At 40.1% G+C, this 25743-nt stretch overlaps 1 protein-coding gene across 2 annotated transcripts in view; it reads right to left on the bottom strand.

Moving 5' to 3' along the window:
* The window catches only part of SPATA13 (spermatogenesis associated 13), a 161915-nt gene extending 138042 nt beyond the window's left edge, over nt 1-23873 (bottom strand). For both annotated transcript variants that reach the window (XM_040583444.1, XM_040583446.1), the window contains exon 1: nt 23781-23873. In XM_040583444.1, coding sequence (XP_040439378.1) covers nt 23781-23858 — 78 coding nt within the window. In that variant the 5' untranslated portion in view covers nt 23859-23873. The remainder of the gene's footprint in view (nt 1-23780) is intronic.
* Between the last annotated feature and the right edge of the window lie 1870 nt (nt 23874-25743).

Here is a 25743-nt window from a genome sequence, read left to right as displayed (position 1 = left end):
TTCTGAACATAGCTAACAAAAGATCAGAAATAACATTAATTCTTTCTCTTCAAAGCTGAATCTCAATGGGAACAGTTACATCAGTTTGGTGATACCTGAACCTTCATCAAAACCTGCAGCTGGCCTTAAGAGCAGAGCTGAAGAGAAAATCCCTAGAATTTCATATTTGTACACACTATAAATCACTCCTTTCTTCTTAACAGTATTATTCCCATATTCCCCCAAAGACCTTATTAGTTATTCAGATCATCATCAATAACACTGTGCATCTGGTTAGAAATCAGCATGCTTTGTGAATACAGATCCTACATAAGACATTTTGTTCAGGAAATTTTGCCCATGTGATTCAAAATTAATTCATAATGTTGCTATGTTGCTAATCATTTATTATTAGTGATTTTTTGTTTATCTCATTAGGTTCTACAGTTACATTATATGTATATATTTGTGTGCGCATTTTCTGAAATAATTTGTTGCTCTATTCGGTATTGGCCATTTAAATGAAATATGCAAATTTAACTTCGTTAATTTTATTGGATTTACCTTAGATAAGAAAAACTGTCTTAGCTCTGTTCCTTGTGGTACCTCTAGTATAACTATTGATTTGCAGTAAATAGCATGTGTTTCAATTCCAGATCCTAGCAATCTTCACCTCAAATGCACAGTAATATTGATCCTCCTTTGTGGTTGTTTTGCTCATTGTTTTCCACCACAATCTCTAGTCTTGTCACAGAAGGTCATTTTCAGAGCCATTTTCCTAATGAGATAAATTCAATAAAGTCATCTGACAATTCAAAGACAATTTAGAAGAATAGGTTTTTCAGAGTGGGAAAATGTCATTGCAAATGTGAAGACCACCAAGTGTCATTTAGGGCCTGCTGCAAGTGCTCAGCTCAATTAAATATATTGGTAGAACCTTTAAATATATCGTTAGAGCAAAGTGGAGATGAGTCTCACTCCTTCACATGAAAAGCCAGAGGAGTTTGCAGGCTGCAGCAACACAGGTACATGGATAGAAACTAAAACCTGTACTAGAACCAGAAACTAACTACCAAAGGGTTCTCATTAAAGAACTTAATTTTGATCCTTTTTTATCCTTTTTATAGCTTTAAGCTGTATTTTTATGTGATTATTGAACAAAAAAACCCGGATGTTACTTCTCTCCCTCCTTGGCAAGCTCATCACTGTGCTCTAAAGTGACAATAACTGTGCAACTAATAACAGGCGACTATTACAAATAACTTGCGTTGTTTCAGAGGCTTCTTCCTGTGGGTGTTTTGGGAGCTGATATGTAAAGACCCTGGCAAAGAATCTGATCAGAGAAAACTGGCGTTTAGCCACACTAAGTTTGCAGCTGTCTCTATGCCAGCATCAAAGCATTGCTTTAACAAGGGAAAAAAGGACAACGGGTCTGAGTGGCAGGGTGTACTCTTCGTAGTCCCTGCAAGCAGGGAGGCTGCAATGAAAAGAGACACTTTTAAGCTAGTATTTATAACTGAGTCATGTCCTCCTTTCAAATACAGAAGAACATTTTAAAAGCAACTTTACCCAAAATGCCAAAAATCTGTAGTCTGTTTACTGCTCTGGTTATTGGTTTCTAATCATGCCAGAGGGCACAGACACGTTTCCTAACTACCGAAGCTGGCATCTTATGAGTCACTTACACAAAGTGCAGCTTCTGCTGAGAATGTCAGGGTGAAAGGCCACAGTCCCATCTGACCATGTACTGTACTGGAAAAATGCATCATTTTTTTTCTTTCCAATACTGAATACTGCTCTAGCACTACTGCTGTGCAGTTCAATATAGACTGTCTTCACAAACCTGTCCTGCACCTCTTGGGGAAAATTCGGTCACTCAGACTGAATGGTTCAACAGAGCAGCACTTCACTAACACCTCAGTCACTGGCCTGTCAGCTTAGCTACCTGGGCAAAATTTGTAATAAGTAACCTTTGTGCCACAGCCAGAGACTCTTTCCTAAATCTCACCTGAAGAAACAGGGTCTGGTTTGTTGGCTTTTATTCAACTGACAGTGAGAAAACAGCTCTTTCTCTCACTCTCTTCCAAAACCAGGGACCCAGAAAGAAACAATGGACCAGTGCTGGCAGTAGCGTGGTAAGGATGGGGTCTCTTGGATGAACAGGAGTTTCTGTGTGTAGGACTGGTAGCAAACTTCAGTTCCTTTACTGACTGCAAGGAAACCTCTTCCTGTGCAAGGCACACAATTTCCAATAACTCTCAGAACAATAAAATGCTTTTGATTTCTGGGAAATGCCAAAACCGGGTGATCTGTGGCCTAGAACATCTATATAATACCCCTAACAATTTGTAGGACAATTTGTTAGGTAACACAGATTGTGATAAAGTTGTGAATACTTATACGTTAGAAACATTTCTGTTCAGATTCTAAGGTTGCTACTATGCATAACCTTTGTGAAAGCAAGAAAACAAGAATTTAAGCAACTCAACAATGTGTTTTCTTGTCTTCCAGCCCAAATAAAAACATGGCTACTGCTCACCACAGACCAGACCTGATGACCCATCTGAAGTCTGTCTCCTAGAAATGTCTGCTTTCTTGCACTGATTTACCAAACATTCCTCACATCTCCCTCTGCAGACCCATTCACTGTGTTATCCCCACATGTACACCCTTAGTCATCTGAAGCTCTGCAGCATGCTTGGAGGGCTGCTGTGACAGGGAGTTGTGGAAAACCAGCAGTTACGGTTGCAAAGTGCGACTGAAAGCATACAGCAGGGACAGCGGTGGGAGATAACCGGCTACCCAGTGAAGGAGCAGCACATTCATGCTGCAACACTACATAGAATTTCTTTGCTTCTCTTATTTTGGGATGAATGTGTGCGCCACAATGATGATCTTCACAAGTGGATTTTACTGCACGAATCTCTTATTCTAGTGCTTTATTATCATATTCACTCATTAGCCATATAAGCTGGAGCTCAGTGGCATGCTACTGCTAATAGACAGCTTCTGGGCTAGAGGTGACATTAAAACTTACTCGGTGTGTCTAAAAGAACTATAGATTCACACACATACAAACACTTCTGCACTTCAAGTCCAAACATTGCCTACTCTGTGTAGGTGTTTCTTTAATAAGTAGAACAGCATTATTTTCTAATACCCACAAATGCATCTTTATTGGTAAATTCTTCTAAAATTCTCTGACTTTTAGCCAGTAAAAGCAAAAAAGCTTGAACCATTTGATGTACAAACTTTCAAAAGTCTTATTTATATTTCTCTTTTCAATATAATTTTTCTTTAGAACTCTGCCTGCATTTAAATTTTAAAGAGGCAAAAGCAAACCAAATATAAGACTTCTTTAATTTTGTGTCAACTGAACTATTGCTTTTTAAATCAAATTATACTTTCAAGAAGTACCAGAAGCAGTTTCCAGAGTTTCTCATTTGACCTGAGAGCTAAAAAGTCAATACCTTACACAGTTGAACCCATAAGGATTTCATGATTCTTGAAGAAAATTCAAAAAACCATGGTCCTAGATACATTTGTAGACACAGTATCTCTAATATTATACATTTTGTTCCCTGAAACAAATTATGGAGCATGCATTTAAAAGGTGAACTTTACAAACATCTTAAACTGTGTAAGTTAGGACATATATTTAATCTGGATTTATTTGTTACTATACTACAAATAACCCATTTTCTGAACAGAAACATTTTGTAAAATGTATGTTAAACTGAAAGCATTTTTTGCATTCCAGGTGACAGGATGCAAAACATTTTATGGCACAGCTGTTGGAAACAATAGGTTTCCATAATTTTCCCTTACATACATAATTTATAAGCATATGTAAGAAAAATTAGTATTTCCAAACGCTCTAGCTTCATCTTATTTCACTTATAGACTAATTCTTTTCTAGCAGGATATTTGAATAATACTTCACTGTGGCTAAAATTTTTAATAACACTAATATGATTAAACTTGCACTATTCATGCAAAGAAGATAAATTATTATCTCCTCTGCATTTCATTCACAGAATTTTTCACTGGAAATAATTATCTATAAAAACAATAATTTTGTATTGGAGTGGATATGATCAACTGTAGGCTAAGATCATCATATTTTATTATTATTCTATTTTATTAGATCATCTATTTTATTAGGGATAGTAAAATTTATGGCACATGTAAAATTTTTACCATAACACTGACAGACTATATTCTCAGTATCAGACTAAACTCTTCAACTACAGCTATTTTTCTCAAAGGAGCCTATGATTAAAGTGAAGGCCAAGTCTAATCAAAAGATCTTAACTAAAATGATCATGTGTTCAGTGGCTCTGTTAACCATAGCAGAATCCCTAGCTTTGGAAAGCCTAATGTATTTAATTTAAAGTAAACTCATAAAGGGTACATAGGTGCAAAATGTCTGTCTCCTGCAGATATACATCAAAATTTGCAAGCACTGTGGAGTAAACCAGGCTGTGGCTGCCAATTCCTGATGAAAACAAAATCATCACGTTAAACTATGTTTTAATACTTTCATTTTAAAATGAAAGGCCCCCCACTTCCTCACTGTAAGATCATATCATGGTCAGCCTTCAGGTCTACGCGTGCACACAAGGGCACTCTTCCTTCTCCACCTGGCTACCAGTACCACGTCCCATCCAGAGAGAGGACAGAAACAGAGGGATCTTCGTTCTGCCCTTGTACTCTGGTGATTCCTGTACCTCATCATCCTCTACAGGCTGTTCCTCTCCCTCACTTCGCCTCCTGATTTAGATCTACTTCTGGCCCTCTTTTTTTTTCACCAAAAACCCTCTCCATTTCAGACTAGCTCCTTATCCTTCTCTCTCTCTGATTATATTCCCACACCACACATCCAGGCTTTCTGCTTACTAATCCTCTGTCCACTCCTAACTCCTCACATCCTCTCTCTCCCCAGTCTCCCTATATTCTGTTAAACCTTTCCCCAGGCTTCCTCTTGACCCATTCACACTCTTCTGTATCCCTGACATGGTTTACTTGTATCTACAGAAATACCCATCCAGTTATGTAAGCATCTAGGCAGGCAGGTAGGCAGGCAGACTGCATTCCTTTTAAAAGAAGGGAGACAGGTGCCTTTTTTAGCAAGCACATTGTTACAAGGGCAGTAGAGGCCAGCATCATGCTGTCTTCAGAAGTGCTCTGATAGTTTGCACATAATAGAAAAATTGAGAGATTTTAATAGGGGTGCAAAGTAGCACAGAGCAATTCAAAACTTGAATACAAAGAAGAGTAAGATATACGAGCTCAGCTCTGTGCCAGATTCATGAAATCATCTGCTGCCAGCTACCAAAGGCCAGAGGAATAGGGGTCCAGTCATCCAGATGCTCCACAGAGTCCAAAGCCCAGGTTTTCAAAATAAATCTCTTTAACTGAGAAAGGGTTACACCAAATTGACATGATTTGGTATCATTCTTCAGTTGTTCTTGCAGGAATGCTGGCATAAAATGGAAGCTTGCCAACATAAAGATAGATGACAGCAGGAGTTACTGTGGGCAGCAGGTCACATCCAAAGCAGACTCCAACATACTGCGGGAAATTGCTGCACATAATGGGAAAGAGAGTCCAGCAGAAGTTGGGAAACTTGGATTAGTGCTGTTTTCAAAGTAGGTCACAAGTTTCACTTCTCAGGGGAGGCAGCTCATGCATTTAACAAGATGCATACATTTTTAATCAGAACATGATCCATGGAAATATTTTGAGAAACACAAACCTCTGTACTCATTTGAAGAACATCAAGAGGAGGCTTGTCAAAAAAGACAATTCTTGTGACCCACATCTCAAACTTTCTGTGGAAAACTGGAAAAAATTGTGGATAAGAGACTTAGAAAGCCGATAGCTGGTGACATTCTTACCAATAGACAATCCATTGGGTGCTATGGCTGGCACTTTCTCCAAGTCACTGTGTAGATCAAACCGCTGGACAACCCAAATATATGTCTTAGATCTACTGCTACTAAGATGACACCAAAGCTTCAGCACACAGATCTCCATTAGATTGTGAGAGGAAGAACTGAATACCCTGTGAGATATGGCAAGATAAAGTTGCCTGAAGAAAAAGGGACTTACAAATTCTACATTTCTAGATCATATATGACCAATATGGCTGCAAAAATATTTGGTAGATTACAAATTCTACATTTCTAGATCATATATGACCAATATGGCTGCAAAAATATTTGGTAGATTTCAGGGACAACTTGGACATGGTGCCATCCCTGTCCTGGGCAACAATGGCCTGTGCTCACATCAGAGAGGCTTCGGTGAGAGTTCTCATAAAGGTAAGAAAAATATAATCACAGGGCACAGAATGAGATAATGTTTAGTCAATGTTTTCAAAACCTAATTCAATTGAACCTCTGAATGAGCATCTGGAAATAGGAAGGAGAGGCAATTTCACAAGGTCCTTGGAGGGCAGGAAATCGCTGATCTCAAGAAGTATATTGGATCTGCTCACGATTGCTGTGGATTAGGGTGAAAGAAGAACAAATGCTGCAGACAGTGTAGTTACTCTCTACAGGGACTGTTAATATTGCCACCTGAAAAATGCACATGGATCTTACTGTCAGTATCAGCAGAAGTTTGTACTTTCACAATGTATTCAGAAATTTGATGGAAAATATAAGGCTTTGGCTACTGTTGTCATAAGACGTTGTCTAAAAGCAACAAAAGTACAAACTCTGTAGAAAGGTCACATAAATACAGTCCTTTAATTACAGGGAACAATTTCGCAAAGAGAAGTAGAAATGTCATTCAGTTAATTTACCGAGAAGCTGAGTATTTTCAGTGTGCTTTAAAAGTTTACTAGTACTGTAAAGCCAGTCACATAGATTTATCACTTCCTAGTATATGCTAAATAAAGGGATCAAAACCAGGTCCTCAAAACTTCATTAAGTACCAAAATCATGACCTTTAGGTATAGAAAAACCTCAGCCCATTGCTATGCAGAAATTAACAGTTATGCTGGGTTATAGCACTAGATTGGCAGAACATTTGTTCCGTTGATCCTTGTTGTTCTTCAGGTTTTTGTGTGGATTCCTAGGCTGAAGCCTTTTGTGCTGGTAAATAGCTTCAGGAGAAGAGAAAGGATTCAACAAAGGCATTTAGCATTTGAAGAAGCCTTTTCATTAGGTTATTTCCGAAAACAAAGAGAAAATAATGATACAGCTGGTGTTCACAGGATATCATGCTACTTTCTTCCTTCCTCTTGCTATTGTTTCAACCTGACTTGACTTTACAAAACGTGGGCACCAAGGAGAAAATAAAACCTGTGACCAATACAATTATCCAATCCCAGAATTATTCAAACTAATTGGATTCATATTTCATTTTCTTCCAAAAGCAGCAGGGGAAATGTTATTGTTTTGATGTTTTCTAATTAATGTCTGAGAAGTATAATGCCAGGAACAGATGCTTTAGAAACCTGTGACTCATCAGCTCTTCTCTGAAAAGCTAAACATGAGAAGAACTTAATGAAGAATTTATTTATACTGTTAATGTCAGAAAAGAATATTTCAGACGTTCTGAAACAAATCCAAGTTTCACATCTAGCAGCGTAACACATACAGATCTAACTGAGGAGCCAAAAAAGCAGAAGGAAAACCAAAAGGAACATTTTCTGGATGTCTCACGTTACCGGCTGTGAGGTGCTTCCCCCACCATGACCTCCAGCGCTGCATCAGCTCATTGCAGCTTAAGGCTTCGACAAAGAACGGGTAGCAATGGCCTGAGAATTTAGGCTTGCACGATATGTTTAGCATTTTGCATGTAAACAATTACTTCACCTGCACTACATCAAGGACGCTTAGGAAGTGAGTGGGTATTTGGTTGGAGAGCTTGATGCAGCCTGGTACAAAGCAAAAGGTCATTTGCAAATCCTCCGTCAGATGAGTTTTCAACTCCCACACCGTGACCAGGGTCATTCTGATCTGTGCATTTGATTTGTGCCTAGCCCCACTAGGGATAAGAAGACAGTTTAATAGGGTTGAGAGAGCACATTTGAATTAATAATCTGTCTTAAGAGATCATCTGTAACTTGATTTGAAACAGCTATTTTTACAGTGTGGTGAGAGAGAAAGGTTTACATACTACATCTGTTTAATTTCCAGTATCCTCCATGCTTCCTGGCTTTATGAAAAAACAAATGCAGAAAAAAACAGAATAGCTCAAAAATAAAATGTGTGCTTATTCTTAACATTGGAAATAAAATTCCTGCAGAGCACCCATTCACAAAAAGCATCCAAAACAGTTCCTGGGGGGACGTATTTCAGAGAGGTTGTGATAAGCCATTAGATCCTACAGTCCTAGCCACAGCAAAACTTTATTCTGAGATTTATTGCTTTTAGTAGTTTGGTGCTTTTGTACTCATGTTCCTTTACTACACCAGTAGAGGTAAAGCACTGCAATGTTTAAGGATTCCACTGCACTACTGGGCTGCAGCAATTCCCACCACAGTGAATCCAAATAACCTGCACTACAGTGATAGTTCAGTGGTCCAGTCCACAAATACTGAACCAACATATCATAAAGCCTGCTGCATTAAGGACAGCTGAAACCAGAGCTGGCTTAGCTTTATATGCCAGACTATATCTGTGACAGGAGCTGAGCCATACCCACTTTGGTGGGAAGCTCACATGTCATAAGTTCATAGCGCTGCACCTCCCCTGAAACAGGCTCTAAGTCTTCTTGAAGGAAATCTGTCTTTTAGGAATTCGTAGAACATAATACTGGATTGTTCTAAAGTAAGCAATATTCAGTAAGCTCTCAAAGTACACTTACAGAGAGTATGAATACATCTGCTAGCAAAATGCCTTCTCACCAGAAGTAAGCTGTCCCTTGATCTTTGCTATGCTCTCCACACTTTTCTAGCAATCTGTGCTGCAATTGCACTACTGAAGTGTCAGCTAGTTCTAAAGGTCATAGAGGGGGGAAACCCCCCACTAGTATCTTCCTTACAAAGATAAAATTCTGAACCTATTAAAGTCATGAGGAGTTGCTACTGATTTTAATAGTTCTAGGATTTCAGTAATAAAATCTGCTAAGTTAATTGCATGTAGGTTCCAAGACTATTTTTCAAGTATTTTGTTCAAAAATAAACTGCAGAAAAGGTGCTTTACTATGATTTTACATACAGGTGTTATTGGTATAGACATTACGTTGAAGCTCAATAAAGGAAAAAGTAGATCAAATAACAGGGAAATTCCTAAAAACAAAGATCATGGGATAGTTTCTTAAAAAAAAAAAAAAAAAAATCCCTGACCCTAAGCCCATTTAAAATTACTCACAGAACAATATCCCACTCCCCATCATAGACAAGATCTTTTTGTCTCTAAACTAAATTAATTTGATGGTGGCTTGGATAGCAAGGGGGAAACATGATGATGCAGTCTGACTTTCACAAGAGCTCTCTTTGTGATCTAGCGGAGCTCTACTAATGGGAACACAGGCACCAGCCTTGCAAGGCCCTGAACTTCCAGCCCCAGGTGAAACAAATCTTGCTTACTGGGAACTAAATATATCTGACAGCTGTCAGACAAGCAGGTCAATAGCTTCTTCAGATCAAGCCTTGTTTTAGCTCAGGCAATTCCTTTCACAGCATGTCAAAAAATACAGCGGTCATTACAGAATATAAGTGGGAAACAGACCTCTAAAGCTTTGCTTACTGAATAACTTCTGTTCAAACTCAACTAGAATTATTGATTTGTAAATCTTCTGGGGCAGAAATCTTCACAACCATGAGGGTAACATCTAAGAGAATGCAGCTCCATTATGAATGTATTTTGTGGATGGAAAGCATGGTATAGTGGTAACTAAATATTAAAAAAAGATCTCTATGCATAGATATGTCAGAAAGCACCATATACTATCGAGGTCAGCATTTTGCCCCAAATGTTGTTGCCCCCTGGTATTGGTTTTACTGTGGTTCACCAAAACTCATTCTGCAGTGAGGGGGGAGTGAATAGTGTATCAGTCCCTCTAGCTACACAAGTATGTGAGTCCTGCCCAATTTGTGTATTTCATTGCAATATTGTAATATTTAAGTTTTATCTTTTTTAGGCTGCAAACCAAGTAATGCTAGAAGTAGACCAGATGAGTTCCCATTTGCTTTCTTCTCCGTTATTCAACAGGTAATTGTAAGTTTAAAACAAAAAATGTGTTCTAAAACCAAGGAGTTTTAAGGTAGGGGATGACTCAGCCTCCTATACCAAAACAGCATCATCCCTGCCTACTGTGATGCTACCATTAACACAAACCTCTTATACAGATGTATTTCACCAAGAGGTAAAACAAGACTCCAAATGCTGCAAATTGCTCTTGTAGGTTACTACAGTAACAATGGCACAAGGGAATGGTCCATTAACCTCAAGGGGTTGCACTGACAGAGCTGAATCAAAAAACAAAGGTCTTCAGGGCTGATCTTCCTCTCCCATTACTAGCTCCATAACTTCTGCTTCTTTTTAAGGTCTGAATTCACTTTTAAAAGCTTTTTAAATATTCCATGACGCTCAGGGTCAGAAGAACAAATAGTCCAACCAGGGCATCCTAAAGCTGAAAAAGACCATCCCTTTACCTGGAAGAAGAGAGTGGCCAAGATACTTATGAAGCCTTGTAAGCATGCACGCTTAAACCAGCTTCAGTGCAAAGGATTTGAAATTGCATTGCAGTTACTACATAACTTAACAGGCTGGATCTGTGCTGCTTGCCTGACCATGCTGTCAGTAAATCAAGGAATACTGTGGTCATAATAATTTTAAGAGGATATATTTGCACACCCATTCTGCATCTTTGGATTTAGACATTATCTCGAGGCTTCTGAAATAAATCTTCTCCCTTTCTGCTTGTCTAAAAGAATATAGCAGCTCCTTTGTTATCTGCCTGTATCTGTGTTTTTGTTCAGGAAACAGATCCAGCTTGACTTGACATTGAATTAAATCTCAAAAGAGTGATCCAAAGCCAGGAAAGCTTCTCCCTGGATGTATAAGGCTTTAGCTTAGACCTCAAATGTCCAAAACACTGTATCCTTTCATCAGCTGAAATATTCAATGCTATGCCCATCAGGAGCCATATAAGTTAATGACTGTCAGAGGGTGCCTTTCCCAGGTTAACTGCCCAGTTCAGAATCAAACTTCCCCTCACTCTGCTTTTAGCCATTTTAAAGGAGCTAAAATAATGAAAATTCTCTGAAGTCAGAATTTTATCTTACAGGGTTAGACTCATTCGGACTCCCAGTCACAGTTGCTCTGCTTTCCAAAGTCACGTAACAGTAGAGTATCTGTTGGGTTTGGATGTGATGAGCTCAGTACATTTCTTGGAACCTGCTCATTATTGTATGAAGCATATGGATTTGAGAACGGAAAAGCTGCCAAGATACTGTAAGAGCTACCAACCATATGGGCATCCAATCCGTACTGAACATCAGGTAATATTTGGAAAACTCAGATAATTTTTCATTCTTGCTGCAACTTTGCGCTACCCCTGCCCGGCACAAGAAATTAAAATACTTTGCAAATGCATCTCACTAATACAACTGTTCAGATAAACATCCATCTTTCTGGATCTGAGCCACATTACAGAGCTTTTTGAGATCCATATTAATGGTCATCACATGCTCTGCAGTGTATATCTGACCAAAGATAACTTTAACTCTTTTGTATTTGTAATAATGCTACTGGCCTTGGTGGAAACCTAATGAGGAGTCTGTTATATCCTCTAATAGTTTCTCTCAGCTAATAACAACTGCACTACTTTAGGCTGTAGGAAATAATTTTTTTTGGAAGGATGAGTTTTCATGTGTCTGGGTAGGCTTTAAAGTTAATTTCTTCACCAGTATTTGAAATAACTACTTTCTCTTAGAGCATCAAAACATACGAGAACAGAGGTACTGGGAAACCCTAATACAAATATCAGAAAAGGTTAGGCTTTTACAGCAAATTTCCATAATCCATTATGGATTCACTACACACAGACAGGCTGCAGTAAATTGTGCTGCTAACAAAACCGCAAAGAACGGTGAAAGGAACAAACAGAACTGCTCACAACGCAAGGACAGCAATGAGATCTCTAATTGGAGAAAATTAATTCCTCAGAAGAGTTCAGCCTGCAAGCTTGGATTCCAAGCTTTACAGCTTAAAGAAGGCAATTACAATATTCCAAGTGATTGAGGTTACTTTACTTGACCGATACATGAAGTTTTATGTCTAAATTCTTCTAAATTATGGGTTCATTAAGTTATAAACAGTTCCCTCCATTTAAAGCAAGAGTTATCTTGCAGTGAATGCAGTGCAACTGAGAGGAGGAGCCCAGCTTTCAAAAACAGCTGAATACTTTTCTGTACCCTGACTAAAGCTGGGCCTTTGTCCTATTGCTTTAATGGCTTCACTCTGGTTTTTCTTTACTTCAATGTGGTATAAATTATTCCCTCTTTCTGTTGAGCTTCGGGTGTAGAACTGGGCAGAATCTCAAAGTCTGGAGATCATTTACTAAACCTACATCTTTTCAGACTGGCTAAACATTGGCACAAACAAGAACATTAGTCACCATCATGACTAATGTTCATTAGTAACATTTTTAAGTTCCGAAACACAGCAGCTCAGATTATTCATCATCTTAGACAACCAGTCCTTCAGTTACTAGACAAATGAACTGTGCATTGCTCACAGGTAGAAATGTTATTCTCCTCCTGCTTTATAAATCTGATATTTGATAGTATCTAACATGGGATCTGGGAATGTTTCCCACCTCTTGCATCAAGGTCCATTGTCTGGCTGAGTACTGAGTGCTTGTTGAGATAAGACTCAGATGTATACTTTATATATATATTATTTTAGATATGTATATACTATACAGATTGCTCCTTCAGGCCCTGAACTATCACACTACTTTCACTGGAAAAATATGAGTAGGTGGGATCCACTGCACAGTCCAGCATGTCTCCCTGTAAAGATGACTGAAGGACCAGGGCTTTTGGTACACATGTAGAGCGTGCCAGGCCCATAGTTTGGAAACAGCGATGACTGTCTAGTAAGAGAGGGCTAAGCACATACACAGCCCTTCCTAGCCTTCCTCCAGAAGTGAAAATACTATGTGCTTCTGAACCTAAAAACTTGGTCCTTATGGATCTCCCTTAATAAGACTCTTTGGTCATTAAAACTGGTAATTAGTGACCACTTCAAAACCATTCTCTTGAAAAATATTGAGAGAAAATTGCAAAGATGTTTTATATCTTGTCAAAAAAATCTGTAGATATTCCAAGGACTCAGTAACTGAAGAGAATGAAGCGTGTTTCAGGATGGTTAATGTTTTCTGTAATTCAGGGACAAACCCTGGTCCAAAAACCTTTGAGATAATGGGCACTGGACCCACTGAGTGCTCTAGTTTCTGCAAAATACAGAGATTCATTGTGTGGAGGAGTCACTGGTTAATGGTTATAACAGCATACAATACTAGTGTGTTACTGGAATAGCTAATCTGACTTTGTAGAAAGCAAACAACTCCTTCAAACTGCTGAGCCTGTCACTGCTTTCTAATATAATGGTAAAGGTCAAAATGGCAGCTTTTTAACGTGAAGAAATGCCTGGTTTAATGTCGAACCAAAGAAAGTATTAAACCCCATATACTTTAATACTCTTCACCAAAGCAAGGACTGCAGGCTACATGCAGGCACGTTACTGACCTCCCAAAATACAGCTTCAGGGTCCTGTACTTGCAGGACCTTGTGCTGTCACCAGGGGAAGGAACTGGCCGCCCTAGTGTTAAATGCTGATGCAATACCTTGGCTTTCAGAGAGAAGTCAAATTTTGGCACCTAAATGAAAGAGAACGTTTTGAGAAGTGATTGTTTATGTAACTTTTAGTCTATGTAAATCTCCTGTTAATGCATTAGGACCTTAAAGAGGTTTAAATGGCAAAAGCTTCTCAGCTTATCTTTGAGCTTACAGTGTTCATCCAGAGCTTGGTTACATTATTGCCTGAAGGCTGGCAAGACAGAGAAAAGATAACAAGAAGTCTGTCATACTGCATGCTCTATACCCTGGGCTATGCACCTCTCACAGTTTCATTCATTTTATCTAGTGATTTATAAACTTTAAATGGAAAAATTTTTGTTCATTCCAGTTCCCTCTTTTAAACACTTTTTTTTTTTTTTCCTTTCCCAGCACCGTTTTGCTGAAAAAAGTGCCACATGAGCAAAGGCAACAGAGCCCCTCCCTGCTGGAGGGCCCAGGCAGCACCAGTGGAAGGGTCCTAATTAGGGACCTAATTGGGCCCCCATTAGCTTTGTCCAGCCTGGAAATGAACCAACAGATAGTGACAGAGAGGTAAAACATCCCACCTTAAGATTGAGAAATAAGGAAAACAAGAAGGAATGAGTTTCTACTGGAGAACACTTGCTAAAAATTCCTCCTCATTTGTATGTAAATTCAGCACTGCCCATGGCCCCCTGCCACCGCCTGGGTGTGAGGGACAGAGCCTGAAAAACTGGCACAAGCAAGCCTGGGGCTTGCCAGCAGAGGCCAGCATGTTGCTAGATAATGTTCAGAGGCACCAATTCATTAAATTCTGTATAGAGTCAAACAATGGGACTTCGAGTGTGTTTGACAAATATGTTGGATCCCTGCTTTGGTTAGGCTGCTCATTCAGTTTGGGTGCTGGAAATCATACAGTGACAAGGGTGATCCAGTGTAACACCCTTACAGAGCTACTTCTTGATCACTGTAGGATGTAAATCTCTCTTCATGTACATTAAGAAGATACCCACTGCCATAATCAATGTGGTCATCTGAAACCCTCCCTTGGGAAGTACTAGGTGTTAGGATTTGATCACATCTAACTCAGAGACAGATAGGGCTGCCTAATCAAAAAGGACAGAGGGATGGATGCTTAAAAGCATGAAAGGAAGTAAATGGCATGGTCTTTCCAGAGAGCTAGATGTCCGTCTGTCACTCTGACCCTGAACGTGAAGCACCTACCTAAGGAAGCTATTCCACCACTCCTCTCTGATCACAGAGGACCCCACAGCCAGTATGAAGGAGACATTTCAGTCTTGGTTATGAAGGTAGTGAGACCTGAGGAACTCCATGCAGTATCCTCTTTTCCTAACCTTCAGGATCAGTAACAGCAGTGGAACCAGTGCAGTCTGATCCATGATCACATGTATAAACTGGCCAGTTTCCTTGGAAAGAGGTGAATATTGCTCTATGGAGACTCAATAACCACCTGAAGCTCACTAAGGCAAAGGATTATTTTTCTTCAGTTGTAAATAAAGATTTTTAAACTATACTTCTCTGGCTCTTAGGGAGGAGGTGTTGCCAGGGAACATTTTTTGTGAACAGCACTTTTAGGTTCAATGCAGCAGTCAGACACTGCTAAATATTCCTTGCTGCTGAAACCAGTTTTGAAAAGGCCCACTGGGATTTCAAGTCTGATTAGAAGTTGCTGGCCTTATAAGAAACTTGGACAGAGTATAGCTCAGGAAATATTTCTACCACATTTTGTGGCCACATTGGGAGTTAAATGATGTATGTAATATGCATTTTCTCAGCTGCTCACCCCTGAGCACTTGAAGGTTGCTGTCCCTGCTTCAGAGGTTGCTGAAGTCCTTTTAAAGCAGCAGGTAAATCATTGTGATTTACAATATGGCATATTAAGATAAATTGACACATATTTCTTTAATGTCCCAGCTTGTGATGTGATACACAAGAGCTCTTATCAAAATTAAAAAATTAAACTGTCACCATTCAGAACTCTTTCAATGCCAGTTAATGTCATACAACCCTTGCTTCTGCAAAATATAAGGCTAACTTCAAAAAGAAGGGGGGGGGGGGGGGGGCTGGACACAGTTTAATGCTCATGTTGCATAAACATCACACCAGAGTGCTCTCTTTAGAGGAACTCTGGGTCCCATTCATCCCTGAACCATCTCACTCTCATTTCTCACATCTTCTGTCATCTTTGAATTAAAGCAGAAAGCACTTTAGGCCAGGGACCACGTCTTTCTATATTTTGTGAAGAACCTAGGATGCTTTTAGTTGCATGGCTATTGTATAAAGAGGAAAGAATTAGCACTGCTGTACAAGGAGATTTCAACAAGCTGCCCTAAGTTTGCAACTGCTCCTTTTATAATAACAATAGTGAGAAGAGCTTCAGATAATTGTTAAATAAGGCATAAAGTGTTTAAGTGAGTTATAAAACCCAAGTACTACTACAGTCACCAACTCACCATCTCAACGTCTACTCAGCATCTGCACTGGAACAGAAACTGAATCCCATGGGCAAAATACATAGCTGCTCTATCATTTCATAATGTATTGTCATCAAAATCGGTGTTTCACGTAAAGTAGGTTTATTCTTTTTGGTCAGAACCCAAAATATTTCTACAAGACAATTCCTAAACTTCACACATACACCCCTCTTCATTTTGGTGCTGGGTCATTGTATTTTCCAGTCTCCATACTGCTCAGATCAACACTTCTTTGTCTTCACCAAGGACCTTGCAATTCCCACTTGCATTTTACTGGGTTTCTAGGCATTCTCTCCAATGACAGCTTTCAGTTTCCATGTATTTGCTCTTCCCTTCCTATTTCTTATCCAGATTCATCTTACAAGACTACCACTTCTGACATTCTTTTCTAATATCAGGCCAGTAAAGGGTGACTAAAGGTAGAGCTGATGTTAACTAGTAAATGCATGCATTTTGAGTTTAATATTTGAAATAGCACACATGCATCTGTATGTCTCTGCATGCATGTATATGTATGCAGACTTAATAGATCTCCTGCACATTACACTTATCTGATTAAATTTTAAACTATTTAGAGGAAAAAATAGCTCTTGTCACTTGGGAAAGCAAATGTGATCAAACAGAAGTTTGACTTCACAGTTTGCATTTGACATCACCTTCTTGTATGCCTGCATTTGTGGTTCTATGATGGCGTAGTTAAACACCACAAAGTATAAAATAGATCTGGTCAGACATGAGAGTGTGAGTGCAGTTCAGACAGAGTAAACACACTACACAGGAGAGAGTTTAAGTTGTGCGGTGGTTTCACCCTTTTGTGGAGGCTTTATGCTGGCTGCAGGAGGACAAATGTTCCTTGATCTAGCATAAAAATGGAAATATGTAGACAAATTATACCTGATTGGGCATAAAGCCCAACAAATCAGATCTATCAGTGGTTTTGAACAAATTTGAATCAGCAGTAAATTTACATTAAATCAAAGCTTGGCTTCAGATGGCTATGGCATTTCTGATGAAACACAAGGATTTCTCAAGGCAGATTTACATACTGCCAAACGATGATGTTCATGACACTGACACATGCCCCCTTCCAGTTCTAGCTCTGTCAAATTAGGTCATTAGGTCCACCCATGTCCGGACCTTTCCCAGCACATCTCTCTGCTAAAAGATATGGACCAAAAATTCCCAAGCAAAATTTTCAGTTGTCCCTGGAACTGATTAATCGTCACCTCTGCCAATAGCACAGCTGTAGGAGACAAGTGTTGTCGCAGTGGGAGGACTTTATCCCCTGCCCATGTAGTTCAAGACAATATACATGAACAGTAACACCACTGACTGATGCCAGTGGAGCTGAAAGGACTCAGACCAGATATATCTGCGAAAGGCATAGAAGGTATTTAGGTGTTTCTAATAACTGCAAGAAAATAGAAAGGTTTAAGGTCAACAAATAATCCTGACAAGTTCAGCTGGAATCCTCGGATACGTGGCATAAGCACTGACAGAGGTATAGCCAGTCTTGCTTGGTACTACACTGATTTCCAGAGCAAGACATGCTGTGAAGGGTTCAGCACAATACGGTAACTGATTTTTCTTCCTTTCTCTTTCCATTCTAAAACTTTAACCAATAAAGATGTTCTGGCTCGGAATATAGTAAGCACTGGAGAAGGGATACATCTTTATACCCATAAAAAGCCATTGTCTTGTTTTAAACGATATTTAAATGACCTTTTTTCATTTCCAGCAAATAAGCATAGAAATCAGTTTCAATATCCAGTCAGACAACACAACAAACTCTCAGGATTTTGATCACCAACCACTTGGAGAAATGAGCACAGAGGGAGTGCTTCCCAGCAACTACTTACAGAACTGAACAGTGCATGAAGGAGTTGGAGAATTTCAAATCTCCAGTAAGGTACTTAAAAGTAGAGGTGATACACTTGAAAACAGTAAGGGTAAAATTTATCCAGTGATTTGACACAAATAGCTTGCCCAGTTCTAACCAGTACTGTCTTATAAGTGAAGAGACATTTCCTTATGGGAATTACACCACAGTTTAGCAGCTTTCACTTTATCCTCTCTCCTCCATTTCTCAGTTTAGCTGCTATCAGGAAAAAGCTGAGAAGTGTCACAGCAAGCCGTTTGAATGAGTAGCATACAGAAGTGAGAGAGTTGTAATCAATGGCGCATATAAAATGTAAAAGACTTAGAGCCAGTACAGCTTAGAGGAAAAACAAATAAATTACTAGAAACAGCCTCTAGTGAAAGTACCCATCCTGAACTTTCCATGTCTTCAGTGCAAAGACGAAGGATCAACATACACAAGCAGAGCTGACCCAGAGCAGTTTCGATTTTATCGTGCTGCTCTGTATGTTGTTCATTTGCTACACTGCAAATAATGGTCCCTTTTTGTCACCACAAGAACAATAACAGTGACACCAAAATGCTTCTCATGCCATTCAGTGCAAGTCACTGCAGTAGTTTTGTTCCGGCCTCTACTTAATTCTTCTGTCCTGATGGCAGCAATATTTCCGTGGTTCTTCTCCCTTGTTCCGAGTTGCACAGCTACTTTGTTTACAGCTTATTTCTTCTGACTGGAAACAAATGACCCCAGTGAGGCACTCCAGGCCTTTAAAATTCAGAGAACCCCAGATGAAGCTCTCACAGGGAAGGAGATGTTTGCTACCATCTGCTGGTGAACTAGACTTGGGGCTCAAACGTGGATCACAGACTTGATTTTCTGCATTACCTGACCACTCAGCAAGAACCTGCTGATCCATTTGAGTCACATTCATTTAAGGGTTTGGTAGGAGGCTAAGAACATACTGCTATTTATGTTAGCTGGATGTGTTATATTTTAAGAAAAATGGTCAAGAAGAGATGGAGAAAAAGAATTTCAGTCCTCTAAAGATGAGCAAATTTCTGCTAGCCAGACCTTTGTGGAGACATGTGGGAGCTACAGAACTCCTAGAAGTACAATGACAGGAAGAAAGCCTTGGCTTATCCTCATGGCTCAAGGTAATAAAGTTCTGAGATTGTTGCTAGAAATTGTCATCACCTCAAAAAGGACTTGCTTCTATGGTAGTAGCACCCAAATCAGGCATCGTAATCACAAAGACAGTTGTGTCAGTGTGCAGTGGGGTTCAGGGTTGCTGAGACAAGTATTTGGGGTCATAGACTATTACTGGACTGTGAACATTGTAAAGAGTGAAGGGAATTTGTCAACCTCTCTTTTGGGTACATTAAAGCAACAAAATTAACTAACAACCATACAAGATTGGGTGTGCCTGCACTCACAAGCAGGGAGAAGAAAAGAGGCACATGCTTGTGAGCCTTGAACAAAGTTCACAGAAGCGGATGTATATGGTGTATTTATTGGGGAGTTCTTTAAAAGCAAGGTGGAAAAAAAAGCAGTTCAAAAGTAAACTGAGAGCAACAGCTGTTTCTGGATGTTTTTTAAGGGAACTTACACTTGGAAGTGTTTAGCAGCTCTATATTTAACAGTTAGAAATGGTTATAGTTCGAGGAGAAATGTACTGTTCTATAAGCTGAAAACAATGTCCAAGAACAAACTGAAATTTTTGCCCACAGGTGCTGACCCTCCTCAGCTCCATCATCTCCCCAGCTTTAACAGGATCTGGTGAACAAAGCAGCTCCTTGGACTAATGCAAGACCTTCTTAGATTCAGCCCTAGAGTAATCCATTGCAGCATGTACCACAGACACTGCCCTCTGCCTGCACTCACCTCTCTCCCAGGTGCCATCACATGAAGATGACACCTGTCATCACCTCATTGTCCTTCTGCTCATGGTCTGCTCCTTTTCTAGAGTGCCCTAAATCCATAGATTAGCCGGTTTCTTTTTGTACTGTATTTACCACTACGGTTTTTGACACTGGGGGTGTATTTAGGCACTACCACAACAAAGTAATAACAAACTGTTCACTAATGTGCACTTACTCTTGCTGAACAGGGCAGGCAACTGTAGCTCCATGTAAATTTAAACCAGGTTTCTAAAACAGCAGCACGGAAGGTTATTCTGACCCAGAAAAGATGTGTGCTGCCACCCACTTCCCACACCTCCCATCCTGCATCCCCACCAGCTCTTCACAAGCAGAAGCACTGTATTCAACTTGCTGCAGAAAGAAAACAAACGACTAAGCTCCCAATGTTTCTGGTTTCCTTATCACAGATATTGCTCCCTCCATAGGATTTGAACATTGTTCCCTCATCCTTAGGGAGGAGTTTACATCGTTATTTCTTAACAGCCTTTCAGACAACAGGTCCCTGCCCCAACGGCTGTAACTGTTAGGGAGAGAGAGCCATTGTGCAGCTTTCGAAAGTTGGCAACATGTTCGGGTCAGGCTCCAACTGCCTGCAAAGCCACCCCTAGCTTATTTATCTATCCATGCCAGGGAGATAAAGCAAAGCATCAACTGGCAAGAAAGCCCCAAGCTAAGTTGATCCTGTCAAGTGAATTTCATGGCTTTGAATAGAAAGCCACAAACCAGCAGTTTTTGCTGCTTCCTCCCCCGTACAGTTCAGACAGGATTCAACAAAAACCAAAACACCATCGGTAAGAGAAAATCAATAGGATTCAAGCATAGCTAATCCTCAATGAGTGAGTACATTTTGTAACTAAATCTGCTTGTACCCTGTGAATTTGAATTGCATTCATCTAAGTAGCAGGTTGTCGATTCACGAGTTAGGAAATGAATGGTAACAGTTCGTGGGTATATCAATAGCTGCATGATCTTGTTACCTATTCTTAAAACCAGGTATAGGACACAAAGAGGCACAAGACTCCCTGAACTTTAGTAGCAACTGATTGAAAATCCAACAGTAATTCATGTGAGTGAAACCTGAAAAGGCCTTTGAAGAGGGGCTCTGGCCAAGCTGATACCAGCCACGGTCTGATTTGTGTAACCCACACATATCTCAGAGTACTCAACCCACTGCTGACCAGCTCCATGTCTGTCAACAGATCGAGAAGTACCAGCAGCCTGTTCCCTAAGGAGCAGGGAAATGAGCGGAGGCAGCTTGACACAGAGAGGTGAGAAAGAGCAGCCCAGTCCTCCTCCTCCATATAATAAAGATGCTTATGGTTTATAAGAGGGTTGCTTCTTGCTTTGGTTATCAAGCATTGGTGCCTATGCGAAAAGGCGTGTTTAACTCTGAGAATTTTGCACTGATCAACAGCCTTTTCAGCTGTCACTTCCCTCTAGTTGTCCCCTGTATCCATACCCTCCCCCACATCTAATTAAATTAGCTTTTACAAAATGATGTTTTGACAAAAGCGCCACGCAAGACTCATCTGCTGGTCGTGCTGTGGCATGTGGAAAAGCAGAACAGCCCAGCATTATCTGCAGGCTTGGCCACTTACTCTTGGTAGAAGACTCAGCAGTCTGAAACTAGATGTCTCTGTCCTCCCTCCTTCAGCAGTGATGTGACTACTTTCAGCTTCAAAGGATTTAAATTCACTTGCAGTACCAGTGCTATTCTGGCTGATATAAGGACACAAACAAGGTAAGGTTGCAGGGAAACAGTGTCTTTCATTAGCCTTCTGCTGTCAAAACGGAAGGCTTCTGTGCCTGAAACCTTGTTGGATTTTTCCCACTGTAAGAGTTGGTCAATAAAAAAATTACCTCCCTCCACAAAGCTTTCATTAAACTTAGCATTACTTATGTAAGCTGTACTGCAGAGCCATCTCTTCTGCTGTCTTGGCATCCCATCTTGGTTTTCCATACAATTGTGCCCAGTTTCTCACATATATTTTACTTAGTTCATCAACAAATGTACTACGTTTCCACAAGCTGTACTATACCACAGTTTCTTTCAGCTTTTACTTTTAAGAATGTGCTCATGTTTGCACATTGCATATATCAAATACTTGAAATTATGCAAATAACAGAAGACCTGGAGAACTGGAAATGTGTGCCAGGATGCACTTTTCAGTACCTGCCAGTTTGTTCCAGAGGGATTTACTACAATGTACTTGTGTCTAACAGCCCTCAGTGACATAATAAATGAACACTGAAATGCAGTACCCAGCTGGGTTATGTTCACATTCATGTTTGCTGTACCAAGAGCTCATGAGCCAGGGTCAGGTAGGAACACTGCAGCATGTTAAAATCCAATATCCTTTTCCATTTCAATACCTATTCTAAGTGCCTTGCAGCCTAAAGGCACTTTGCCTAAGGACTTATAACTCTGATATGAAGGCAGAAAAATCTTTAACACACCATTAGCAAGCATAGGTAAGGCCGCTTTATGTCATGGTGAAATAATCTTTTCATTACCATTTAGTGAACAGGCATGTTTGAGAAGGTAATTTTTCCTAATAAATGGGGAAACCAAAGCAATATCACCATAAACTCTCCCACACAGAGACATTGTCCAATAAAATGAATTTCATCTGAATTTTACTCCAAATACACTTTGCCCCAGTAGATGGTGGTTTATTTAGCATATGATGCTACAAATAGCACAGATCTGGGCTGAGGACACACTGTACCAGGCCCTTTAAAGACCTTCTAATAGAAGCTTCTGGGCAGTGCTTACCTTACAAGTCAAGAGAAAAGACGGGTCCCAGACTGAGAAAACAATATAGCAAAGATACAACTACTTATGCATCATCATAAATCATGAACAGCTAAAGCAAGAAGAATACCCTGCTCTGCCACTGTATCTAGTTATTCATAATTGTCTCACATCTGAAAGGCATAACAACAGAGATGATGTTCCTACAGTAACTGCTCTATAAGTAACAGACTCTAAAATGAAGTTTTTAAAGCAACACTTAGAAGATAGTGGCTCAAACTGCACTATAGTGAAAGCACACGCTCACTAGAAGAGAAAGGAAAGGCAATGAACCTGGTCCCATCTCATCCTGACAATGCTGGTCTCTTCACAATGAGATGGGAACATTTGTCTCAAGGAAATGAAGATCTAAACTGAATTGCTGAATGGGAGAATGAGCTGGTGTGCAAAGCATCTCTGGCTTCTGTTACATTTTATCACAAACCCATGGCAGGTAAATTATGCATCTAGTGGTTTTTTGCTTCAAGTCCCTTATCATAGGGATGCAAATTTTTCTAATTTATCATACCTTGGCACAATTCACAAATCCTTGCAAACCCTAAATTATCTAGGAAGCTTGAAAGCTTTCCCCAAACAGTGTCCCTTCCTTACAGAAATGAGTAGCTTGTGTTTATATATATCTCTGAATTCACTGTTAATATAAATACAGTGGCTTTTCCAGACCAGATTGAAGGTGACTGTGAATTTGGCTACTTTAGAAGTCAAATGAGAAAAGCTTTAAAAGGCAGTGAATAAGCTGTTCTCTAGAATCAGATCCATTTAGCCTAACTCCAACCAGTCATGCATATGCCACTTTGTGGTGCAGTTCGCTTAAAACATTATTACTCCCCTTCAGGTTTTGGAAACACAGCTTAAGATTGGGAAAACAGTTTAGATACTCAGTTTACTGTGCCATCAGCCTTTTTACATGATGCATATCTGAGCTTACCTTCCACGTGACGGAGGGGCAGGCTGCCAAGGTGAAGGTAACTTTCTCTGTCACTACATTGAAGGTCACACGAAACATGGTTTGTATTCCAGTAGCCTCAGACCCAGGGTAGAAATCTTCAGTGACGGTCACACTGCTCACTTGTGTACATGCTGCCGGGCTCCTGTCATACTGCACTGTACATTCAGTAAACCCATAATGTTATGATTGAAGCTGAAGCCTGAAACAGCTGTAAGGGTCCAGCTTTTCCCAGCAGCCTTGCTCCTGTGTGTCAGAACTAATCAGATTAGCTGGTTTTACTTGTCTGAGTTGGGACTAACAGGTTAGCAGAACAGTTTGGGTGGGGGAAGGGAACAGTAAATAAATTAAATTAGGGCATTTACTAAGCAGCTGAGATTTCCTTCCTGCTCTCCTTTGTTTCTTTACAGGGCTCACACAGAGCCAGGACAATGCACCACAAAAATGCAGCTTTGTTTTAGAGCAGCTCTTTGTATAGGAGAATTTCTCTAACTTTGCCTTCATTTGATTCGTTTTTGGTTGCCAGTGATCAGCAAGAGGAGAGCTCTTCCAGAGCAGCCTGGATGTCATGCAGATAAACAAGTCTCAGGCAGAAAAGGCATGTATTGTGTTTTTTTCATCCCACACTACCCACCAAGGCAACACACTGGCAGTGCCAAGAGATCAGTCACACGATCTGCTCTGCACAGTACTAGATAACAAGATTCACAGATGGCCTAATCTGGAGACGAGGGCAAAAGGGTCAGAGCAACAGGACAGGACAGGAAAGGTACCACTTTATGATTCTCAGTCTGCTTCAGAGTACTTTTTCCATCTCTGTTACAAATTGAGGCAGATCTACCCTCATAGGAAGGAAAATTCCAAAGAATGAAAAAAGGGAAATCAAGCGGTATAATACCCACCATTAACAGTGGTTGACTGGATGCATAGACTGTGCCACACGATGCAGGAGATGCTGCACGTGACAGACGCTTCCCTCATGAACAGAGAAGATGCAGTCAGCTCTGACTGATGCCATCACATATAGTACCAGAAAGCAAAGAACAGACTTAGTTTGGGTAACTTGTGTCTTTCTTAAAATAGAGTTCATCAGTCACCTAATTTCCTCCCCTGCCAATGGAAAAAGATAGGTGGGATCAACTGTCTTCTGAAACTGCCTCCTTCTCACTACTGGCTAAAGAGAAGGAGCCTATGTATTGACATTTTGGAAAGCTGATGTGACTTGAGGTTAATACCTCCCTTGAAAACTTCTGCTGATTGTTAAGACTGGTCTGATCTGTGACTGTAGATAGATGTTTGCTACTGAACGAAGAGGCCATCAAAACATCCTGAGTATGTTTCATGTCAGTAACTGTACCATGAGTAATACATTTGCAATGTTGGAAAGAGGCCAGACTGAAACGTCTTTATTCTTGCCAATGAATGCAACTCATACAAAAGTTGCACTGACACTGGTCAGATTAGACATACAACACACCAAGGGGAGTAGTATGTTGACAATATGACCCTGTAAGAATTCATTTATTCTAATAATCTAATTCTTGTGGCCCAGAAGAAGCTATGCACCATGCAAAAATGAAGGAACATCCCAAACCTTTTGATGACAGCATACAGCTGGATTCCTGTCCATTGGTGTCTGCACTGGCAGAACCGAAGCCCAGAGTGCTTAAAGGGCACAAAAGCCACATCATAAACCCATCATTCAAAATCCTAACAAAGCAACCCCATAGCTCTGTTCCCAGCATCAGGGTCTCTCCCAAGAAGGCCAACAAATCAACCAGCCAGTTCCAATTACCTTCAATGTGAACAAGATGAAAAAGCAGAATTTTGTAGGAAGCCCACTCTGACCACAGGCATACAGATCTGATGCGCACCTTTAAAGGACAGAGTGATATGTGCTGTTACTTTAAGCCAGGACTGACTGGACAGACAGAAATCATCTGTT

Source organism: Falco naumanni, chromosome 2 (assembly GCF_017639655.2).
Source record: "Falco naumanni isolate bFalNau1 chromosome 2, bFalNau1.pat, whole genome shotgun sequence".
Lineage (NCBI taxonomy): Eukaryota > Metazoa > Chordata > Aves > Falconiformes > Falconidae > Falco > Falco naumanni.
This window is presented reverse-complemented; position numbering and strand designations above follow the sequence as displayed.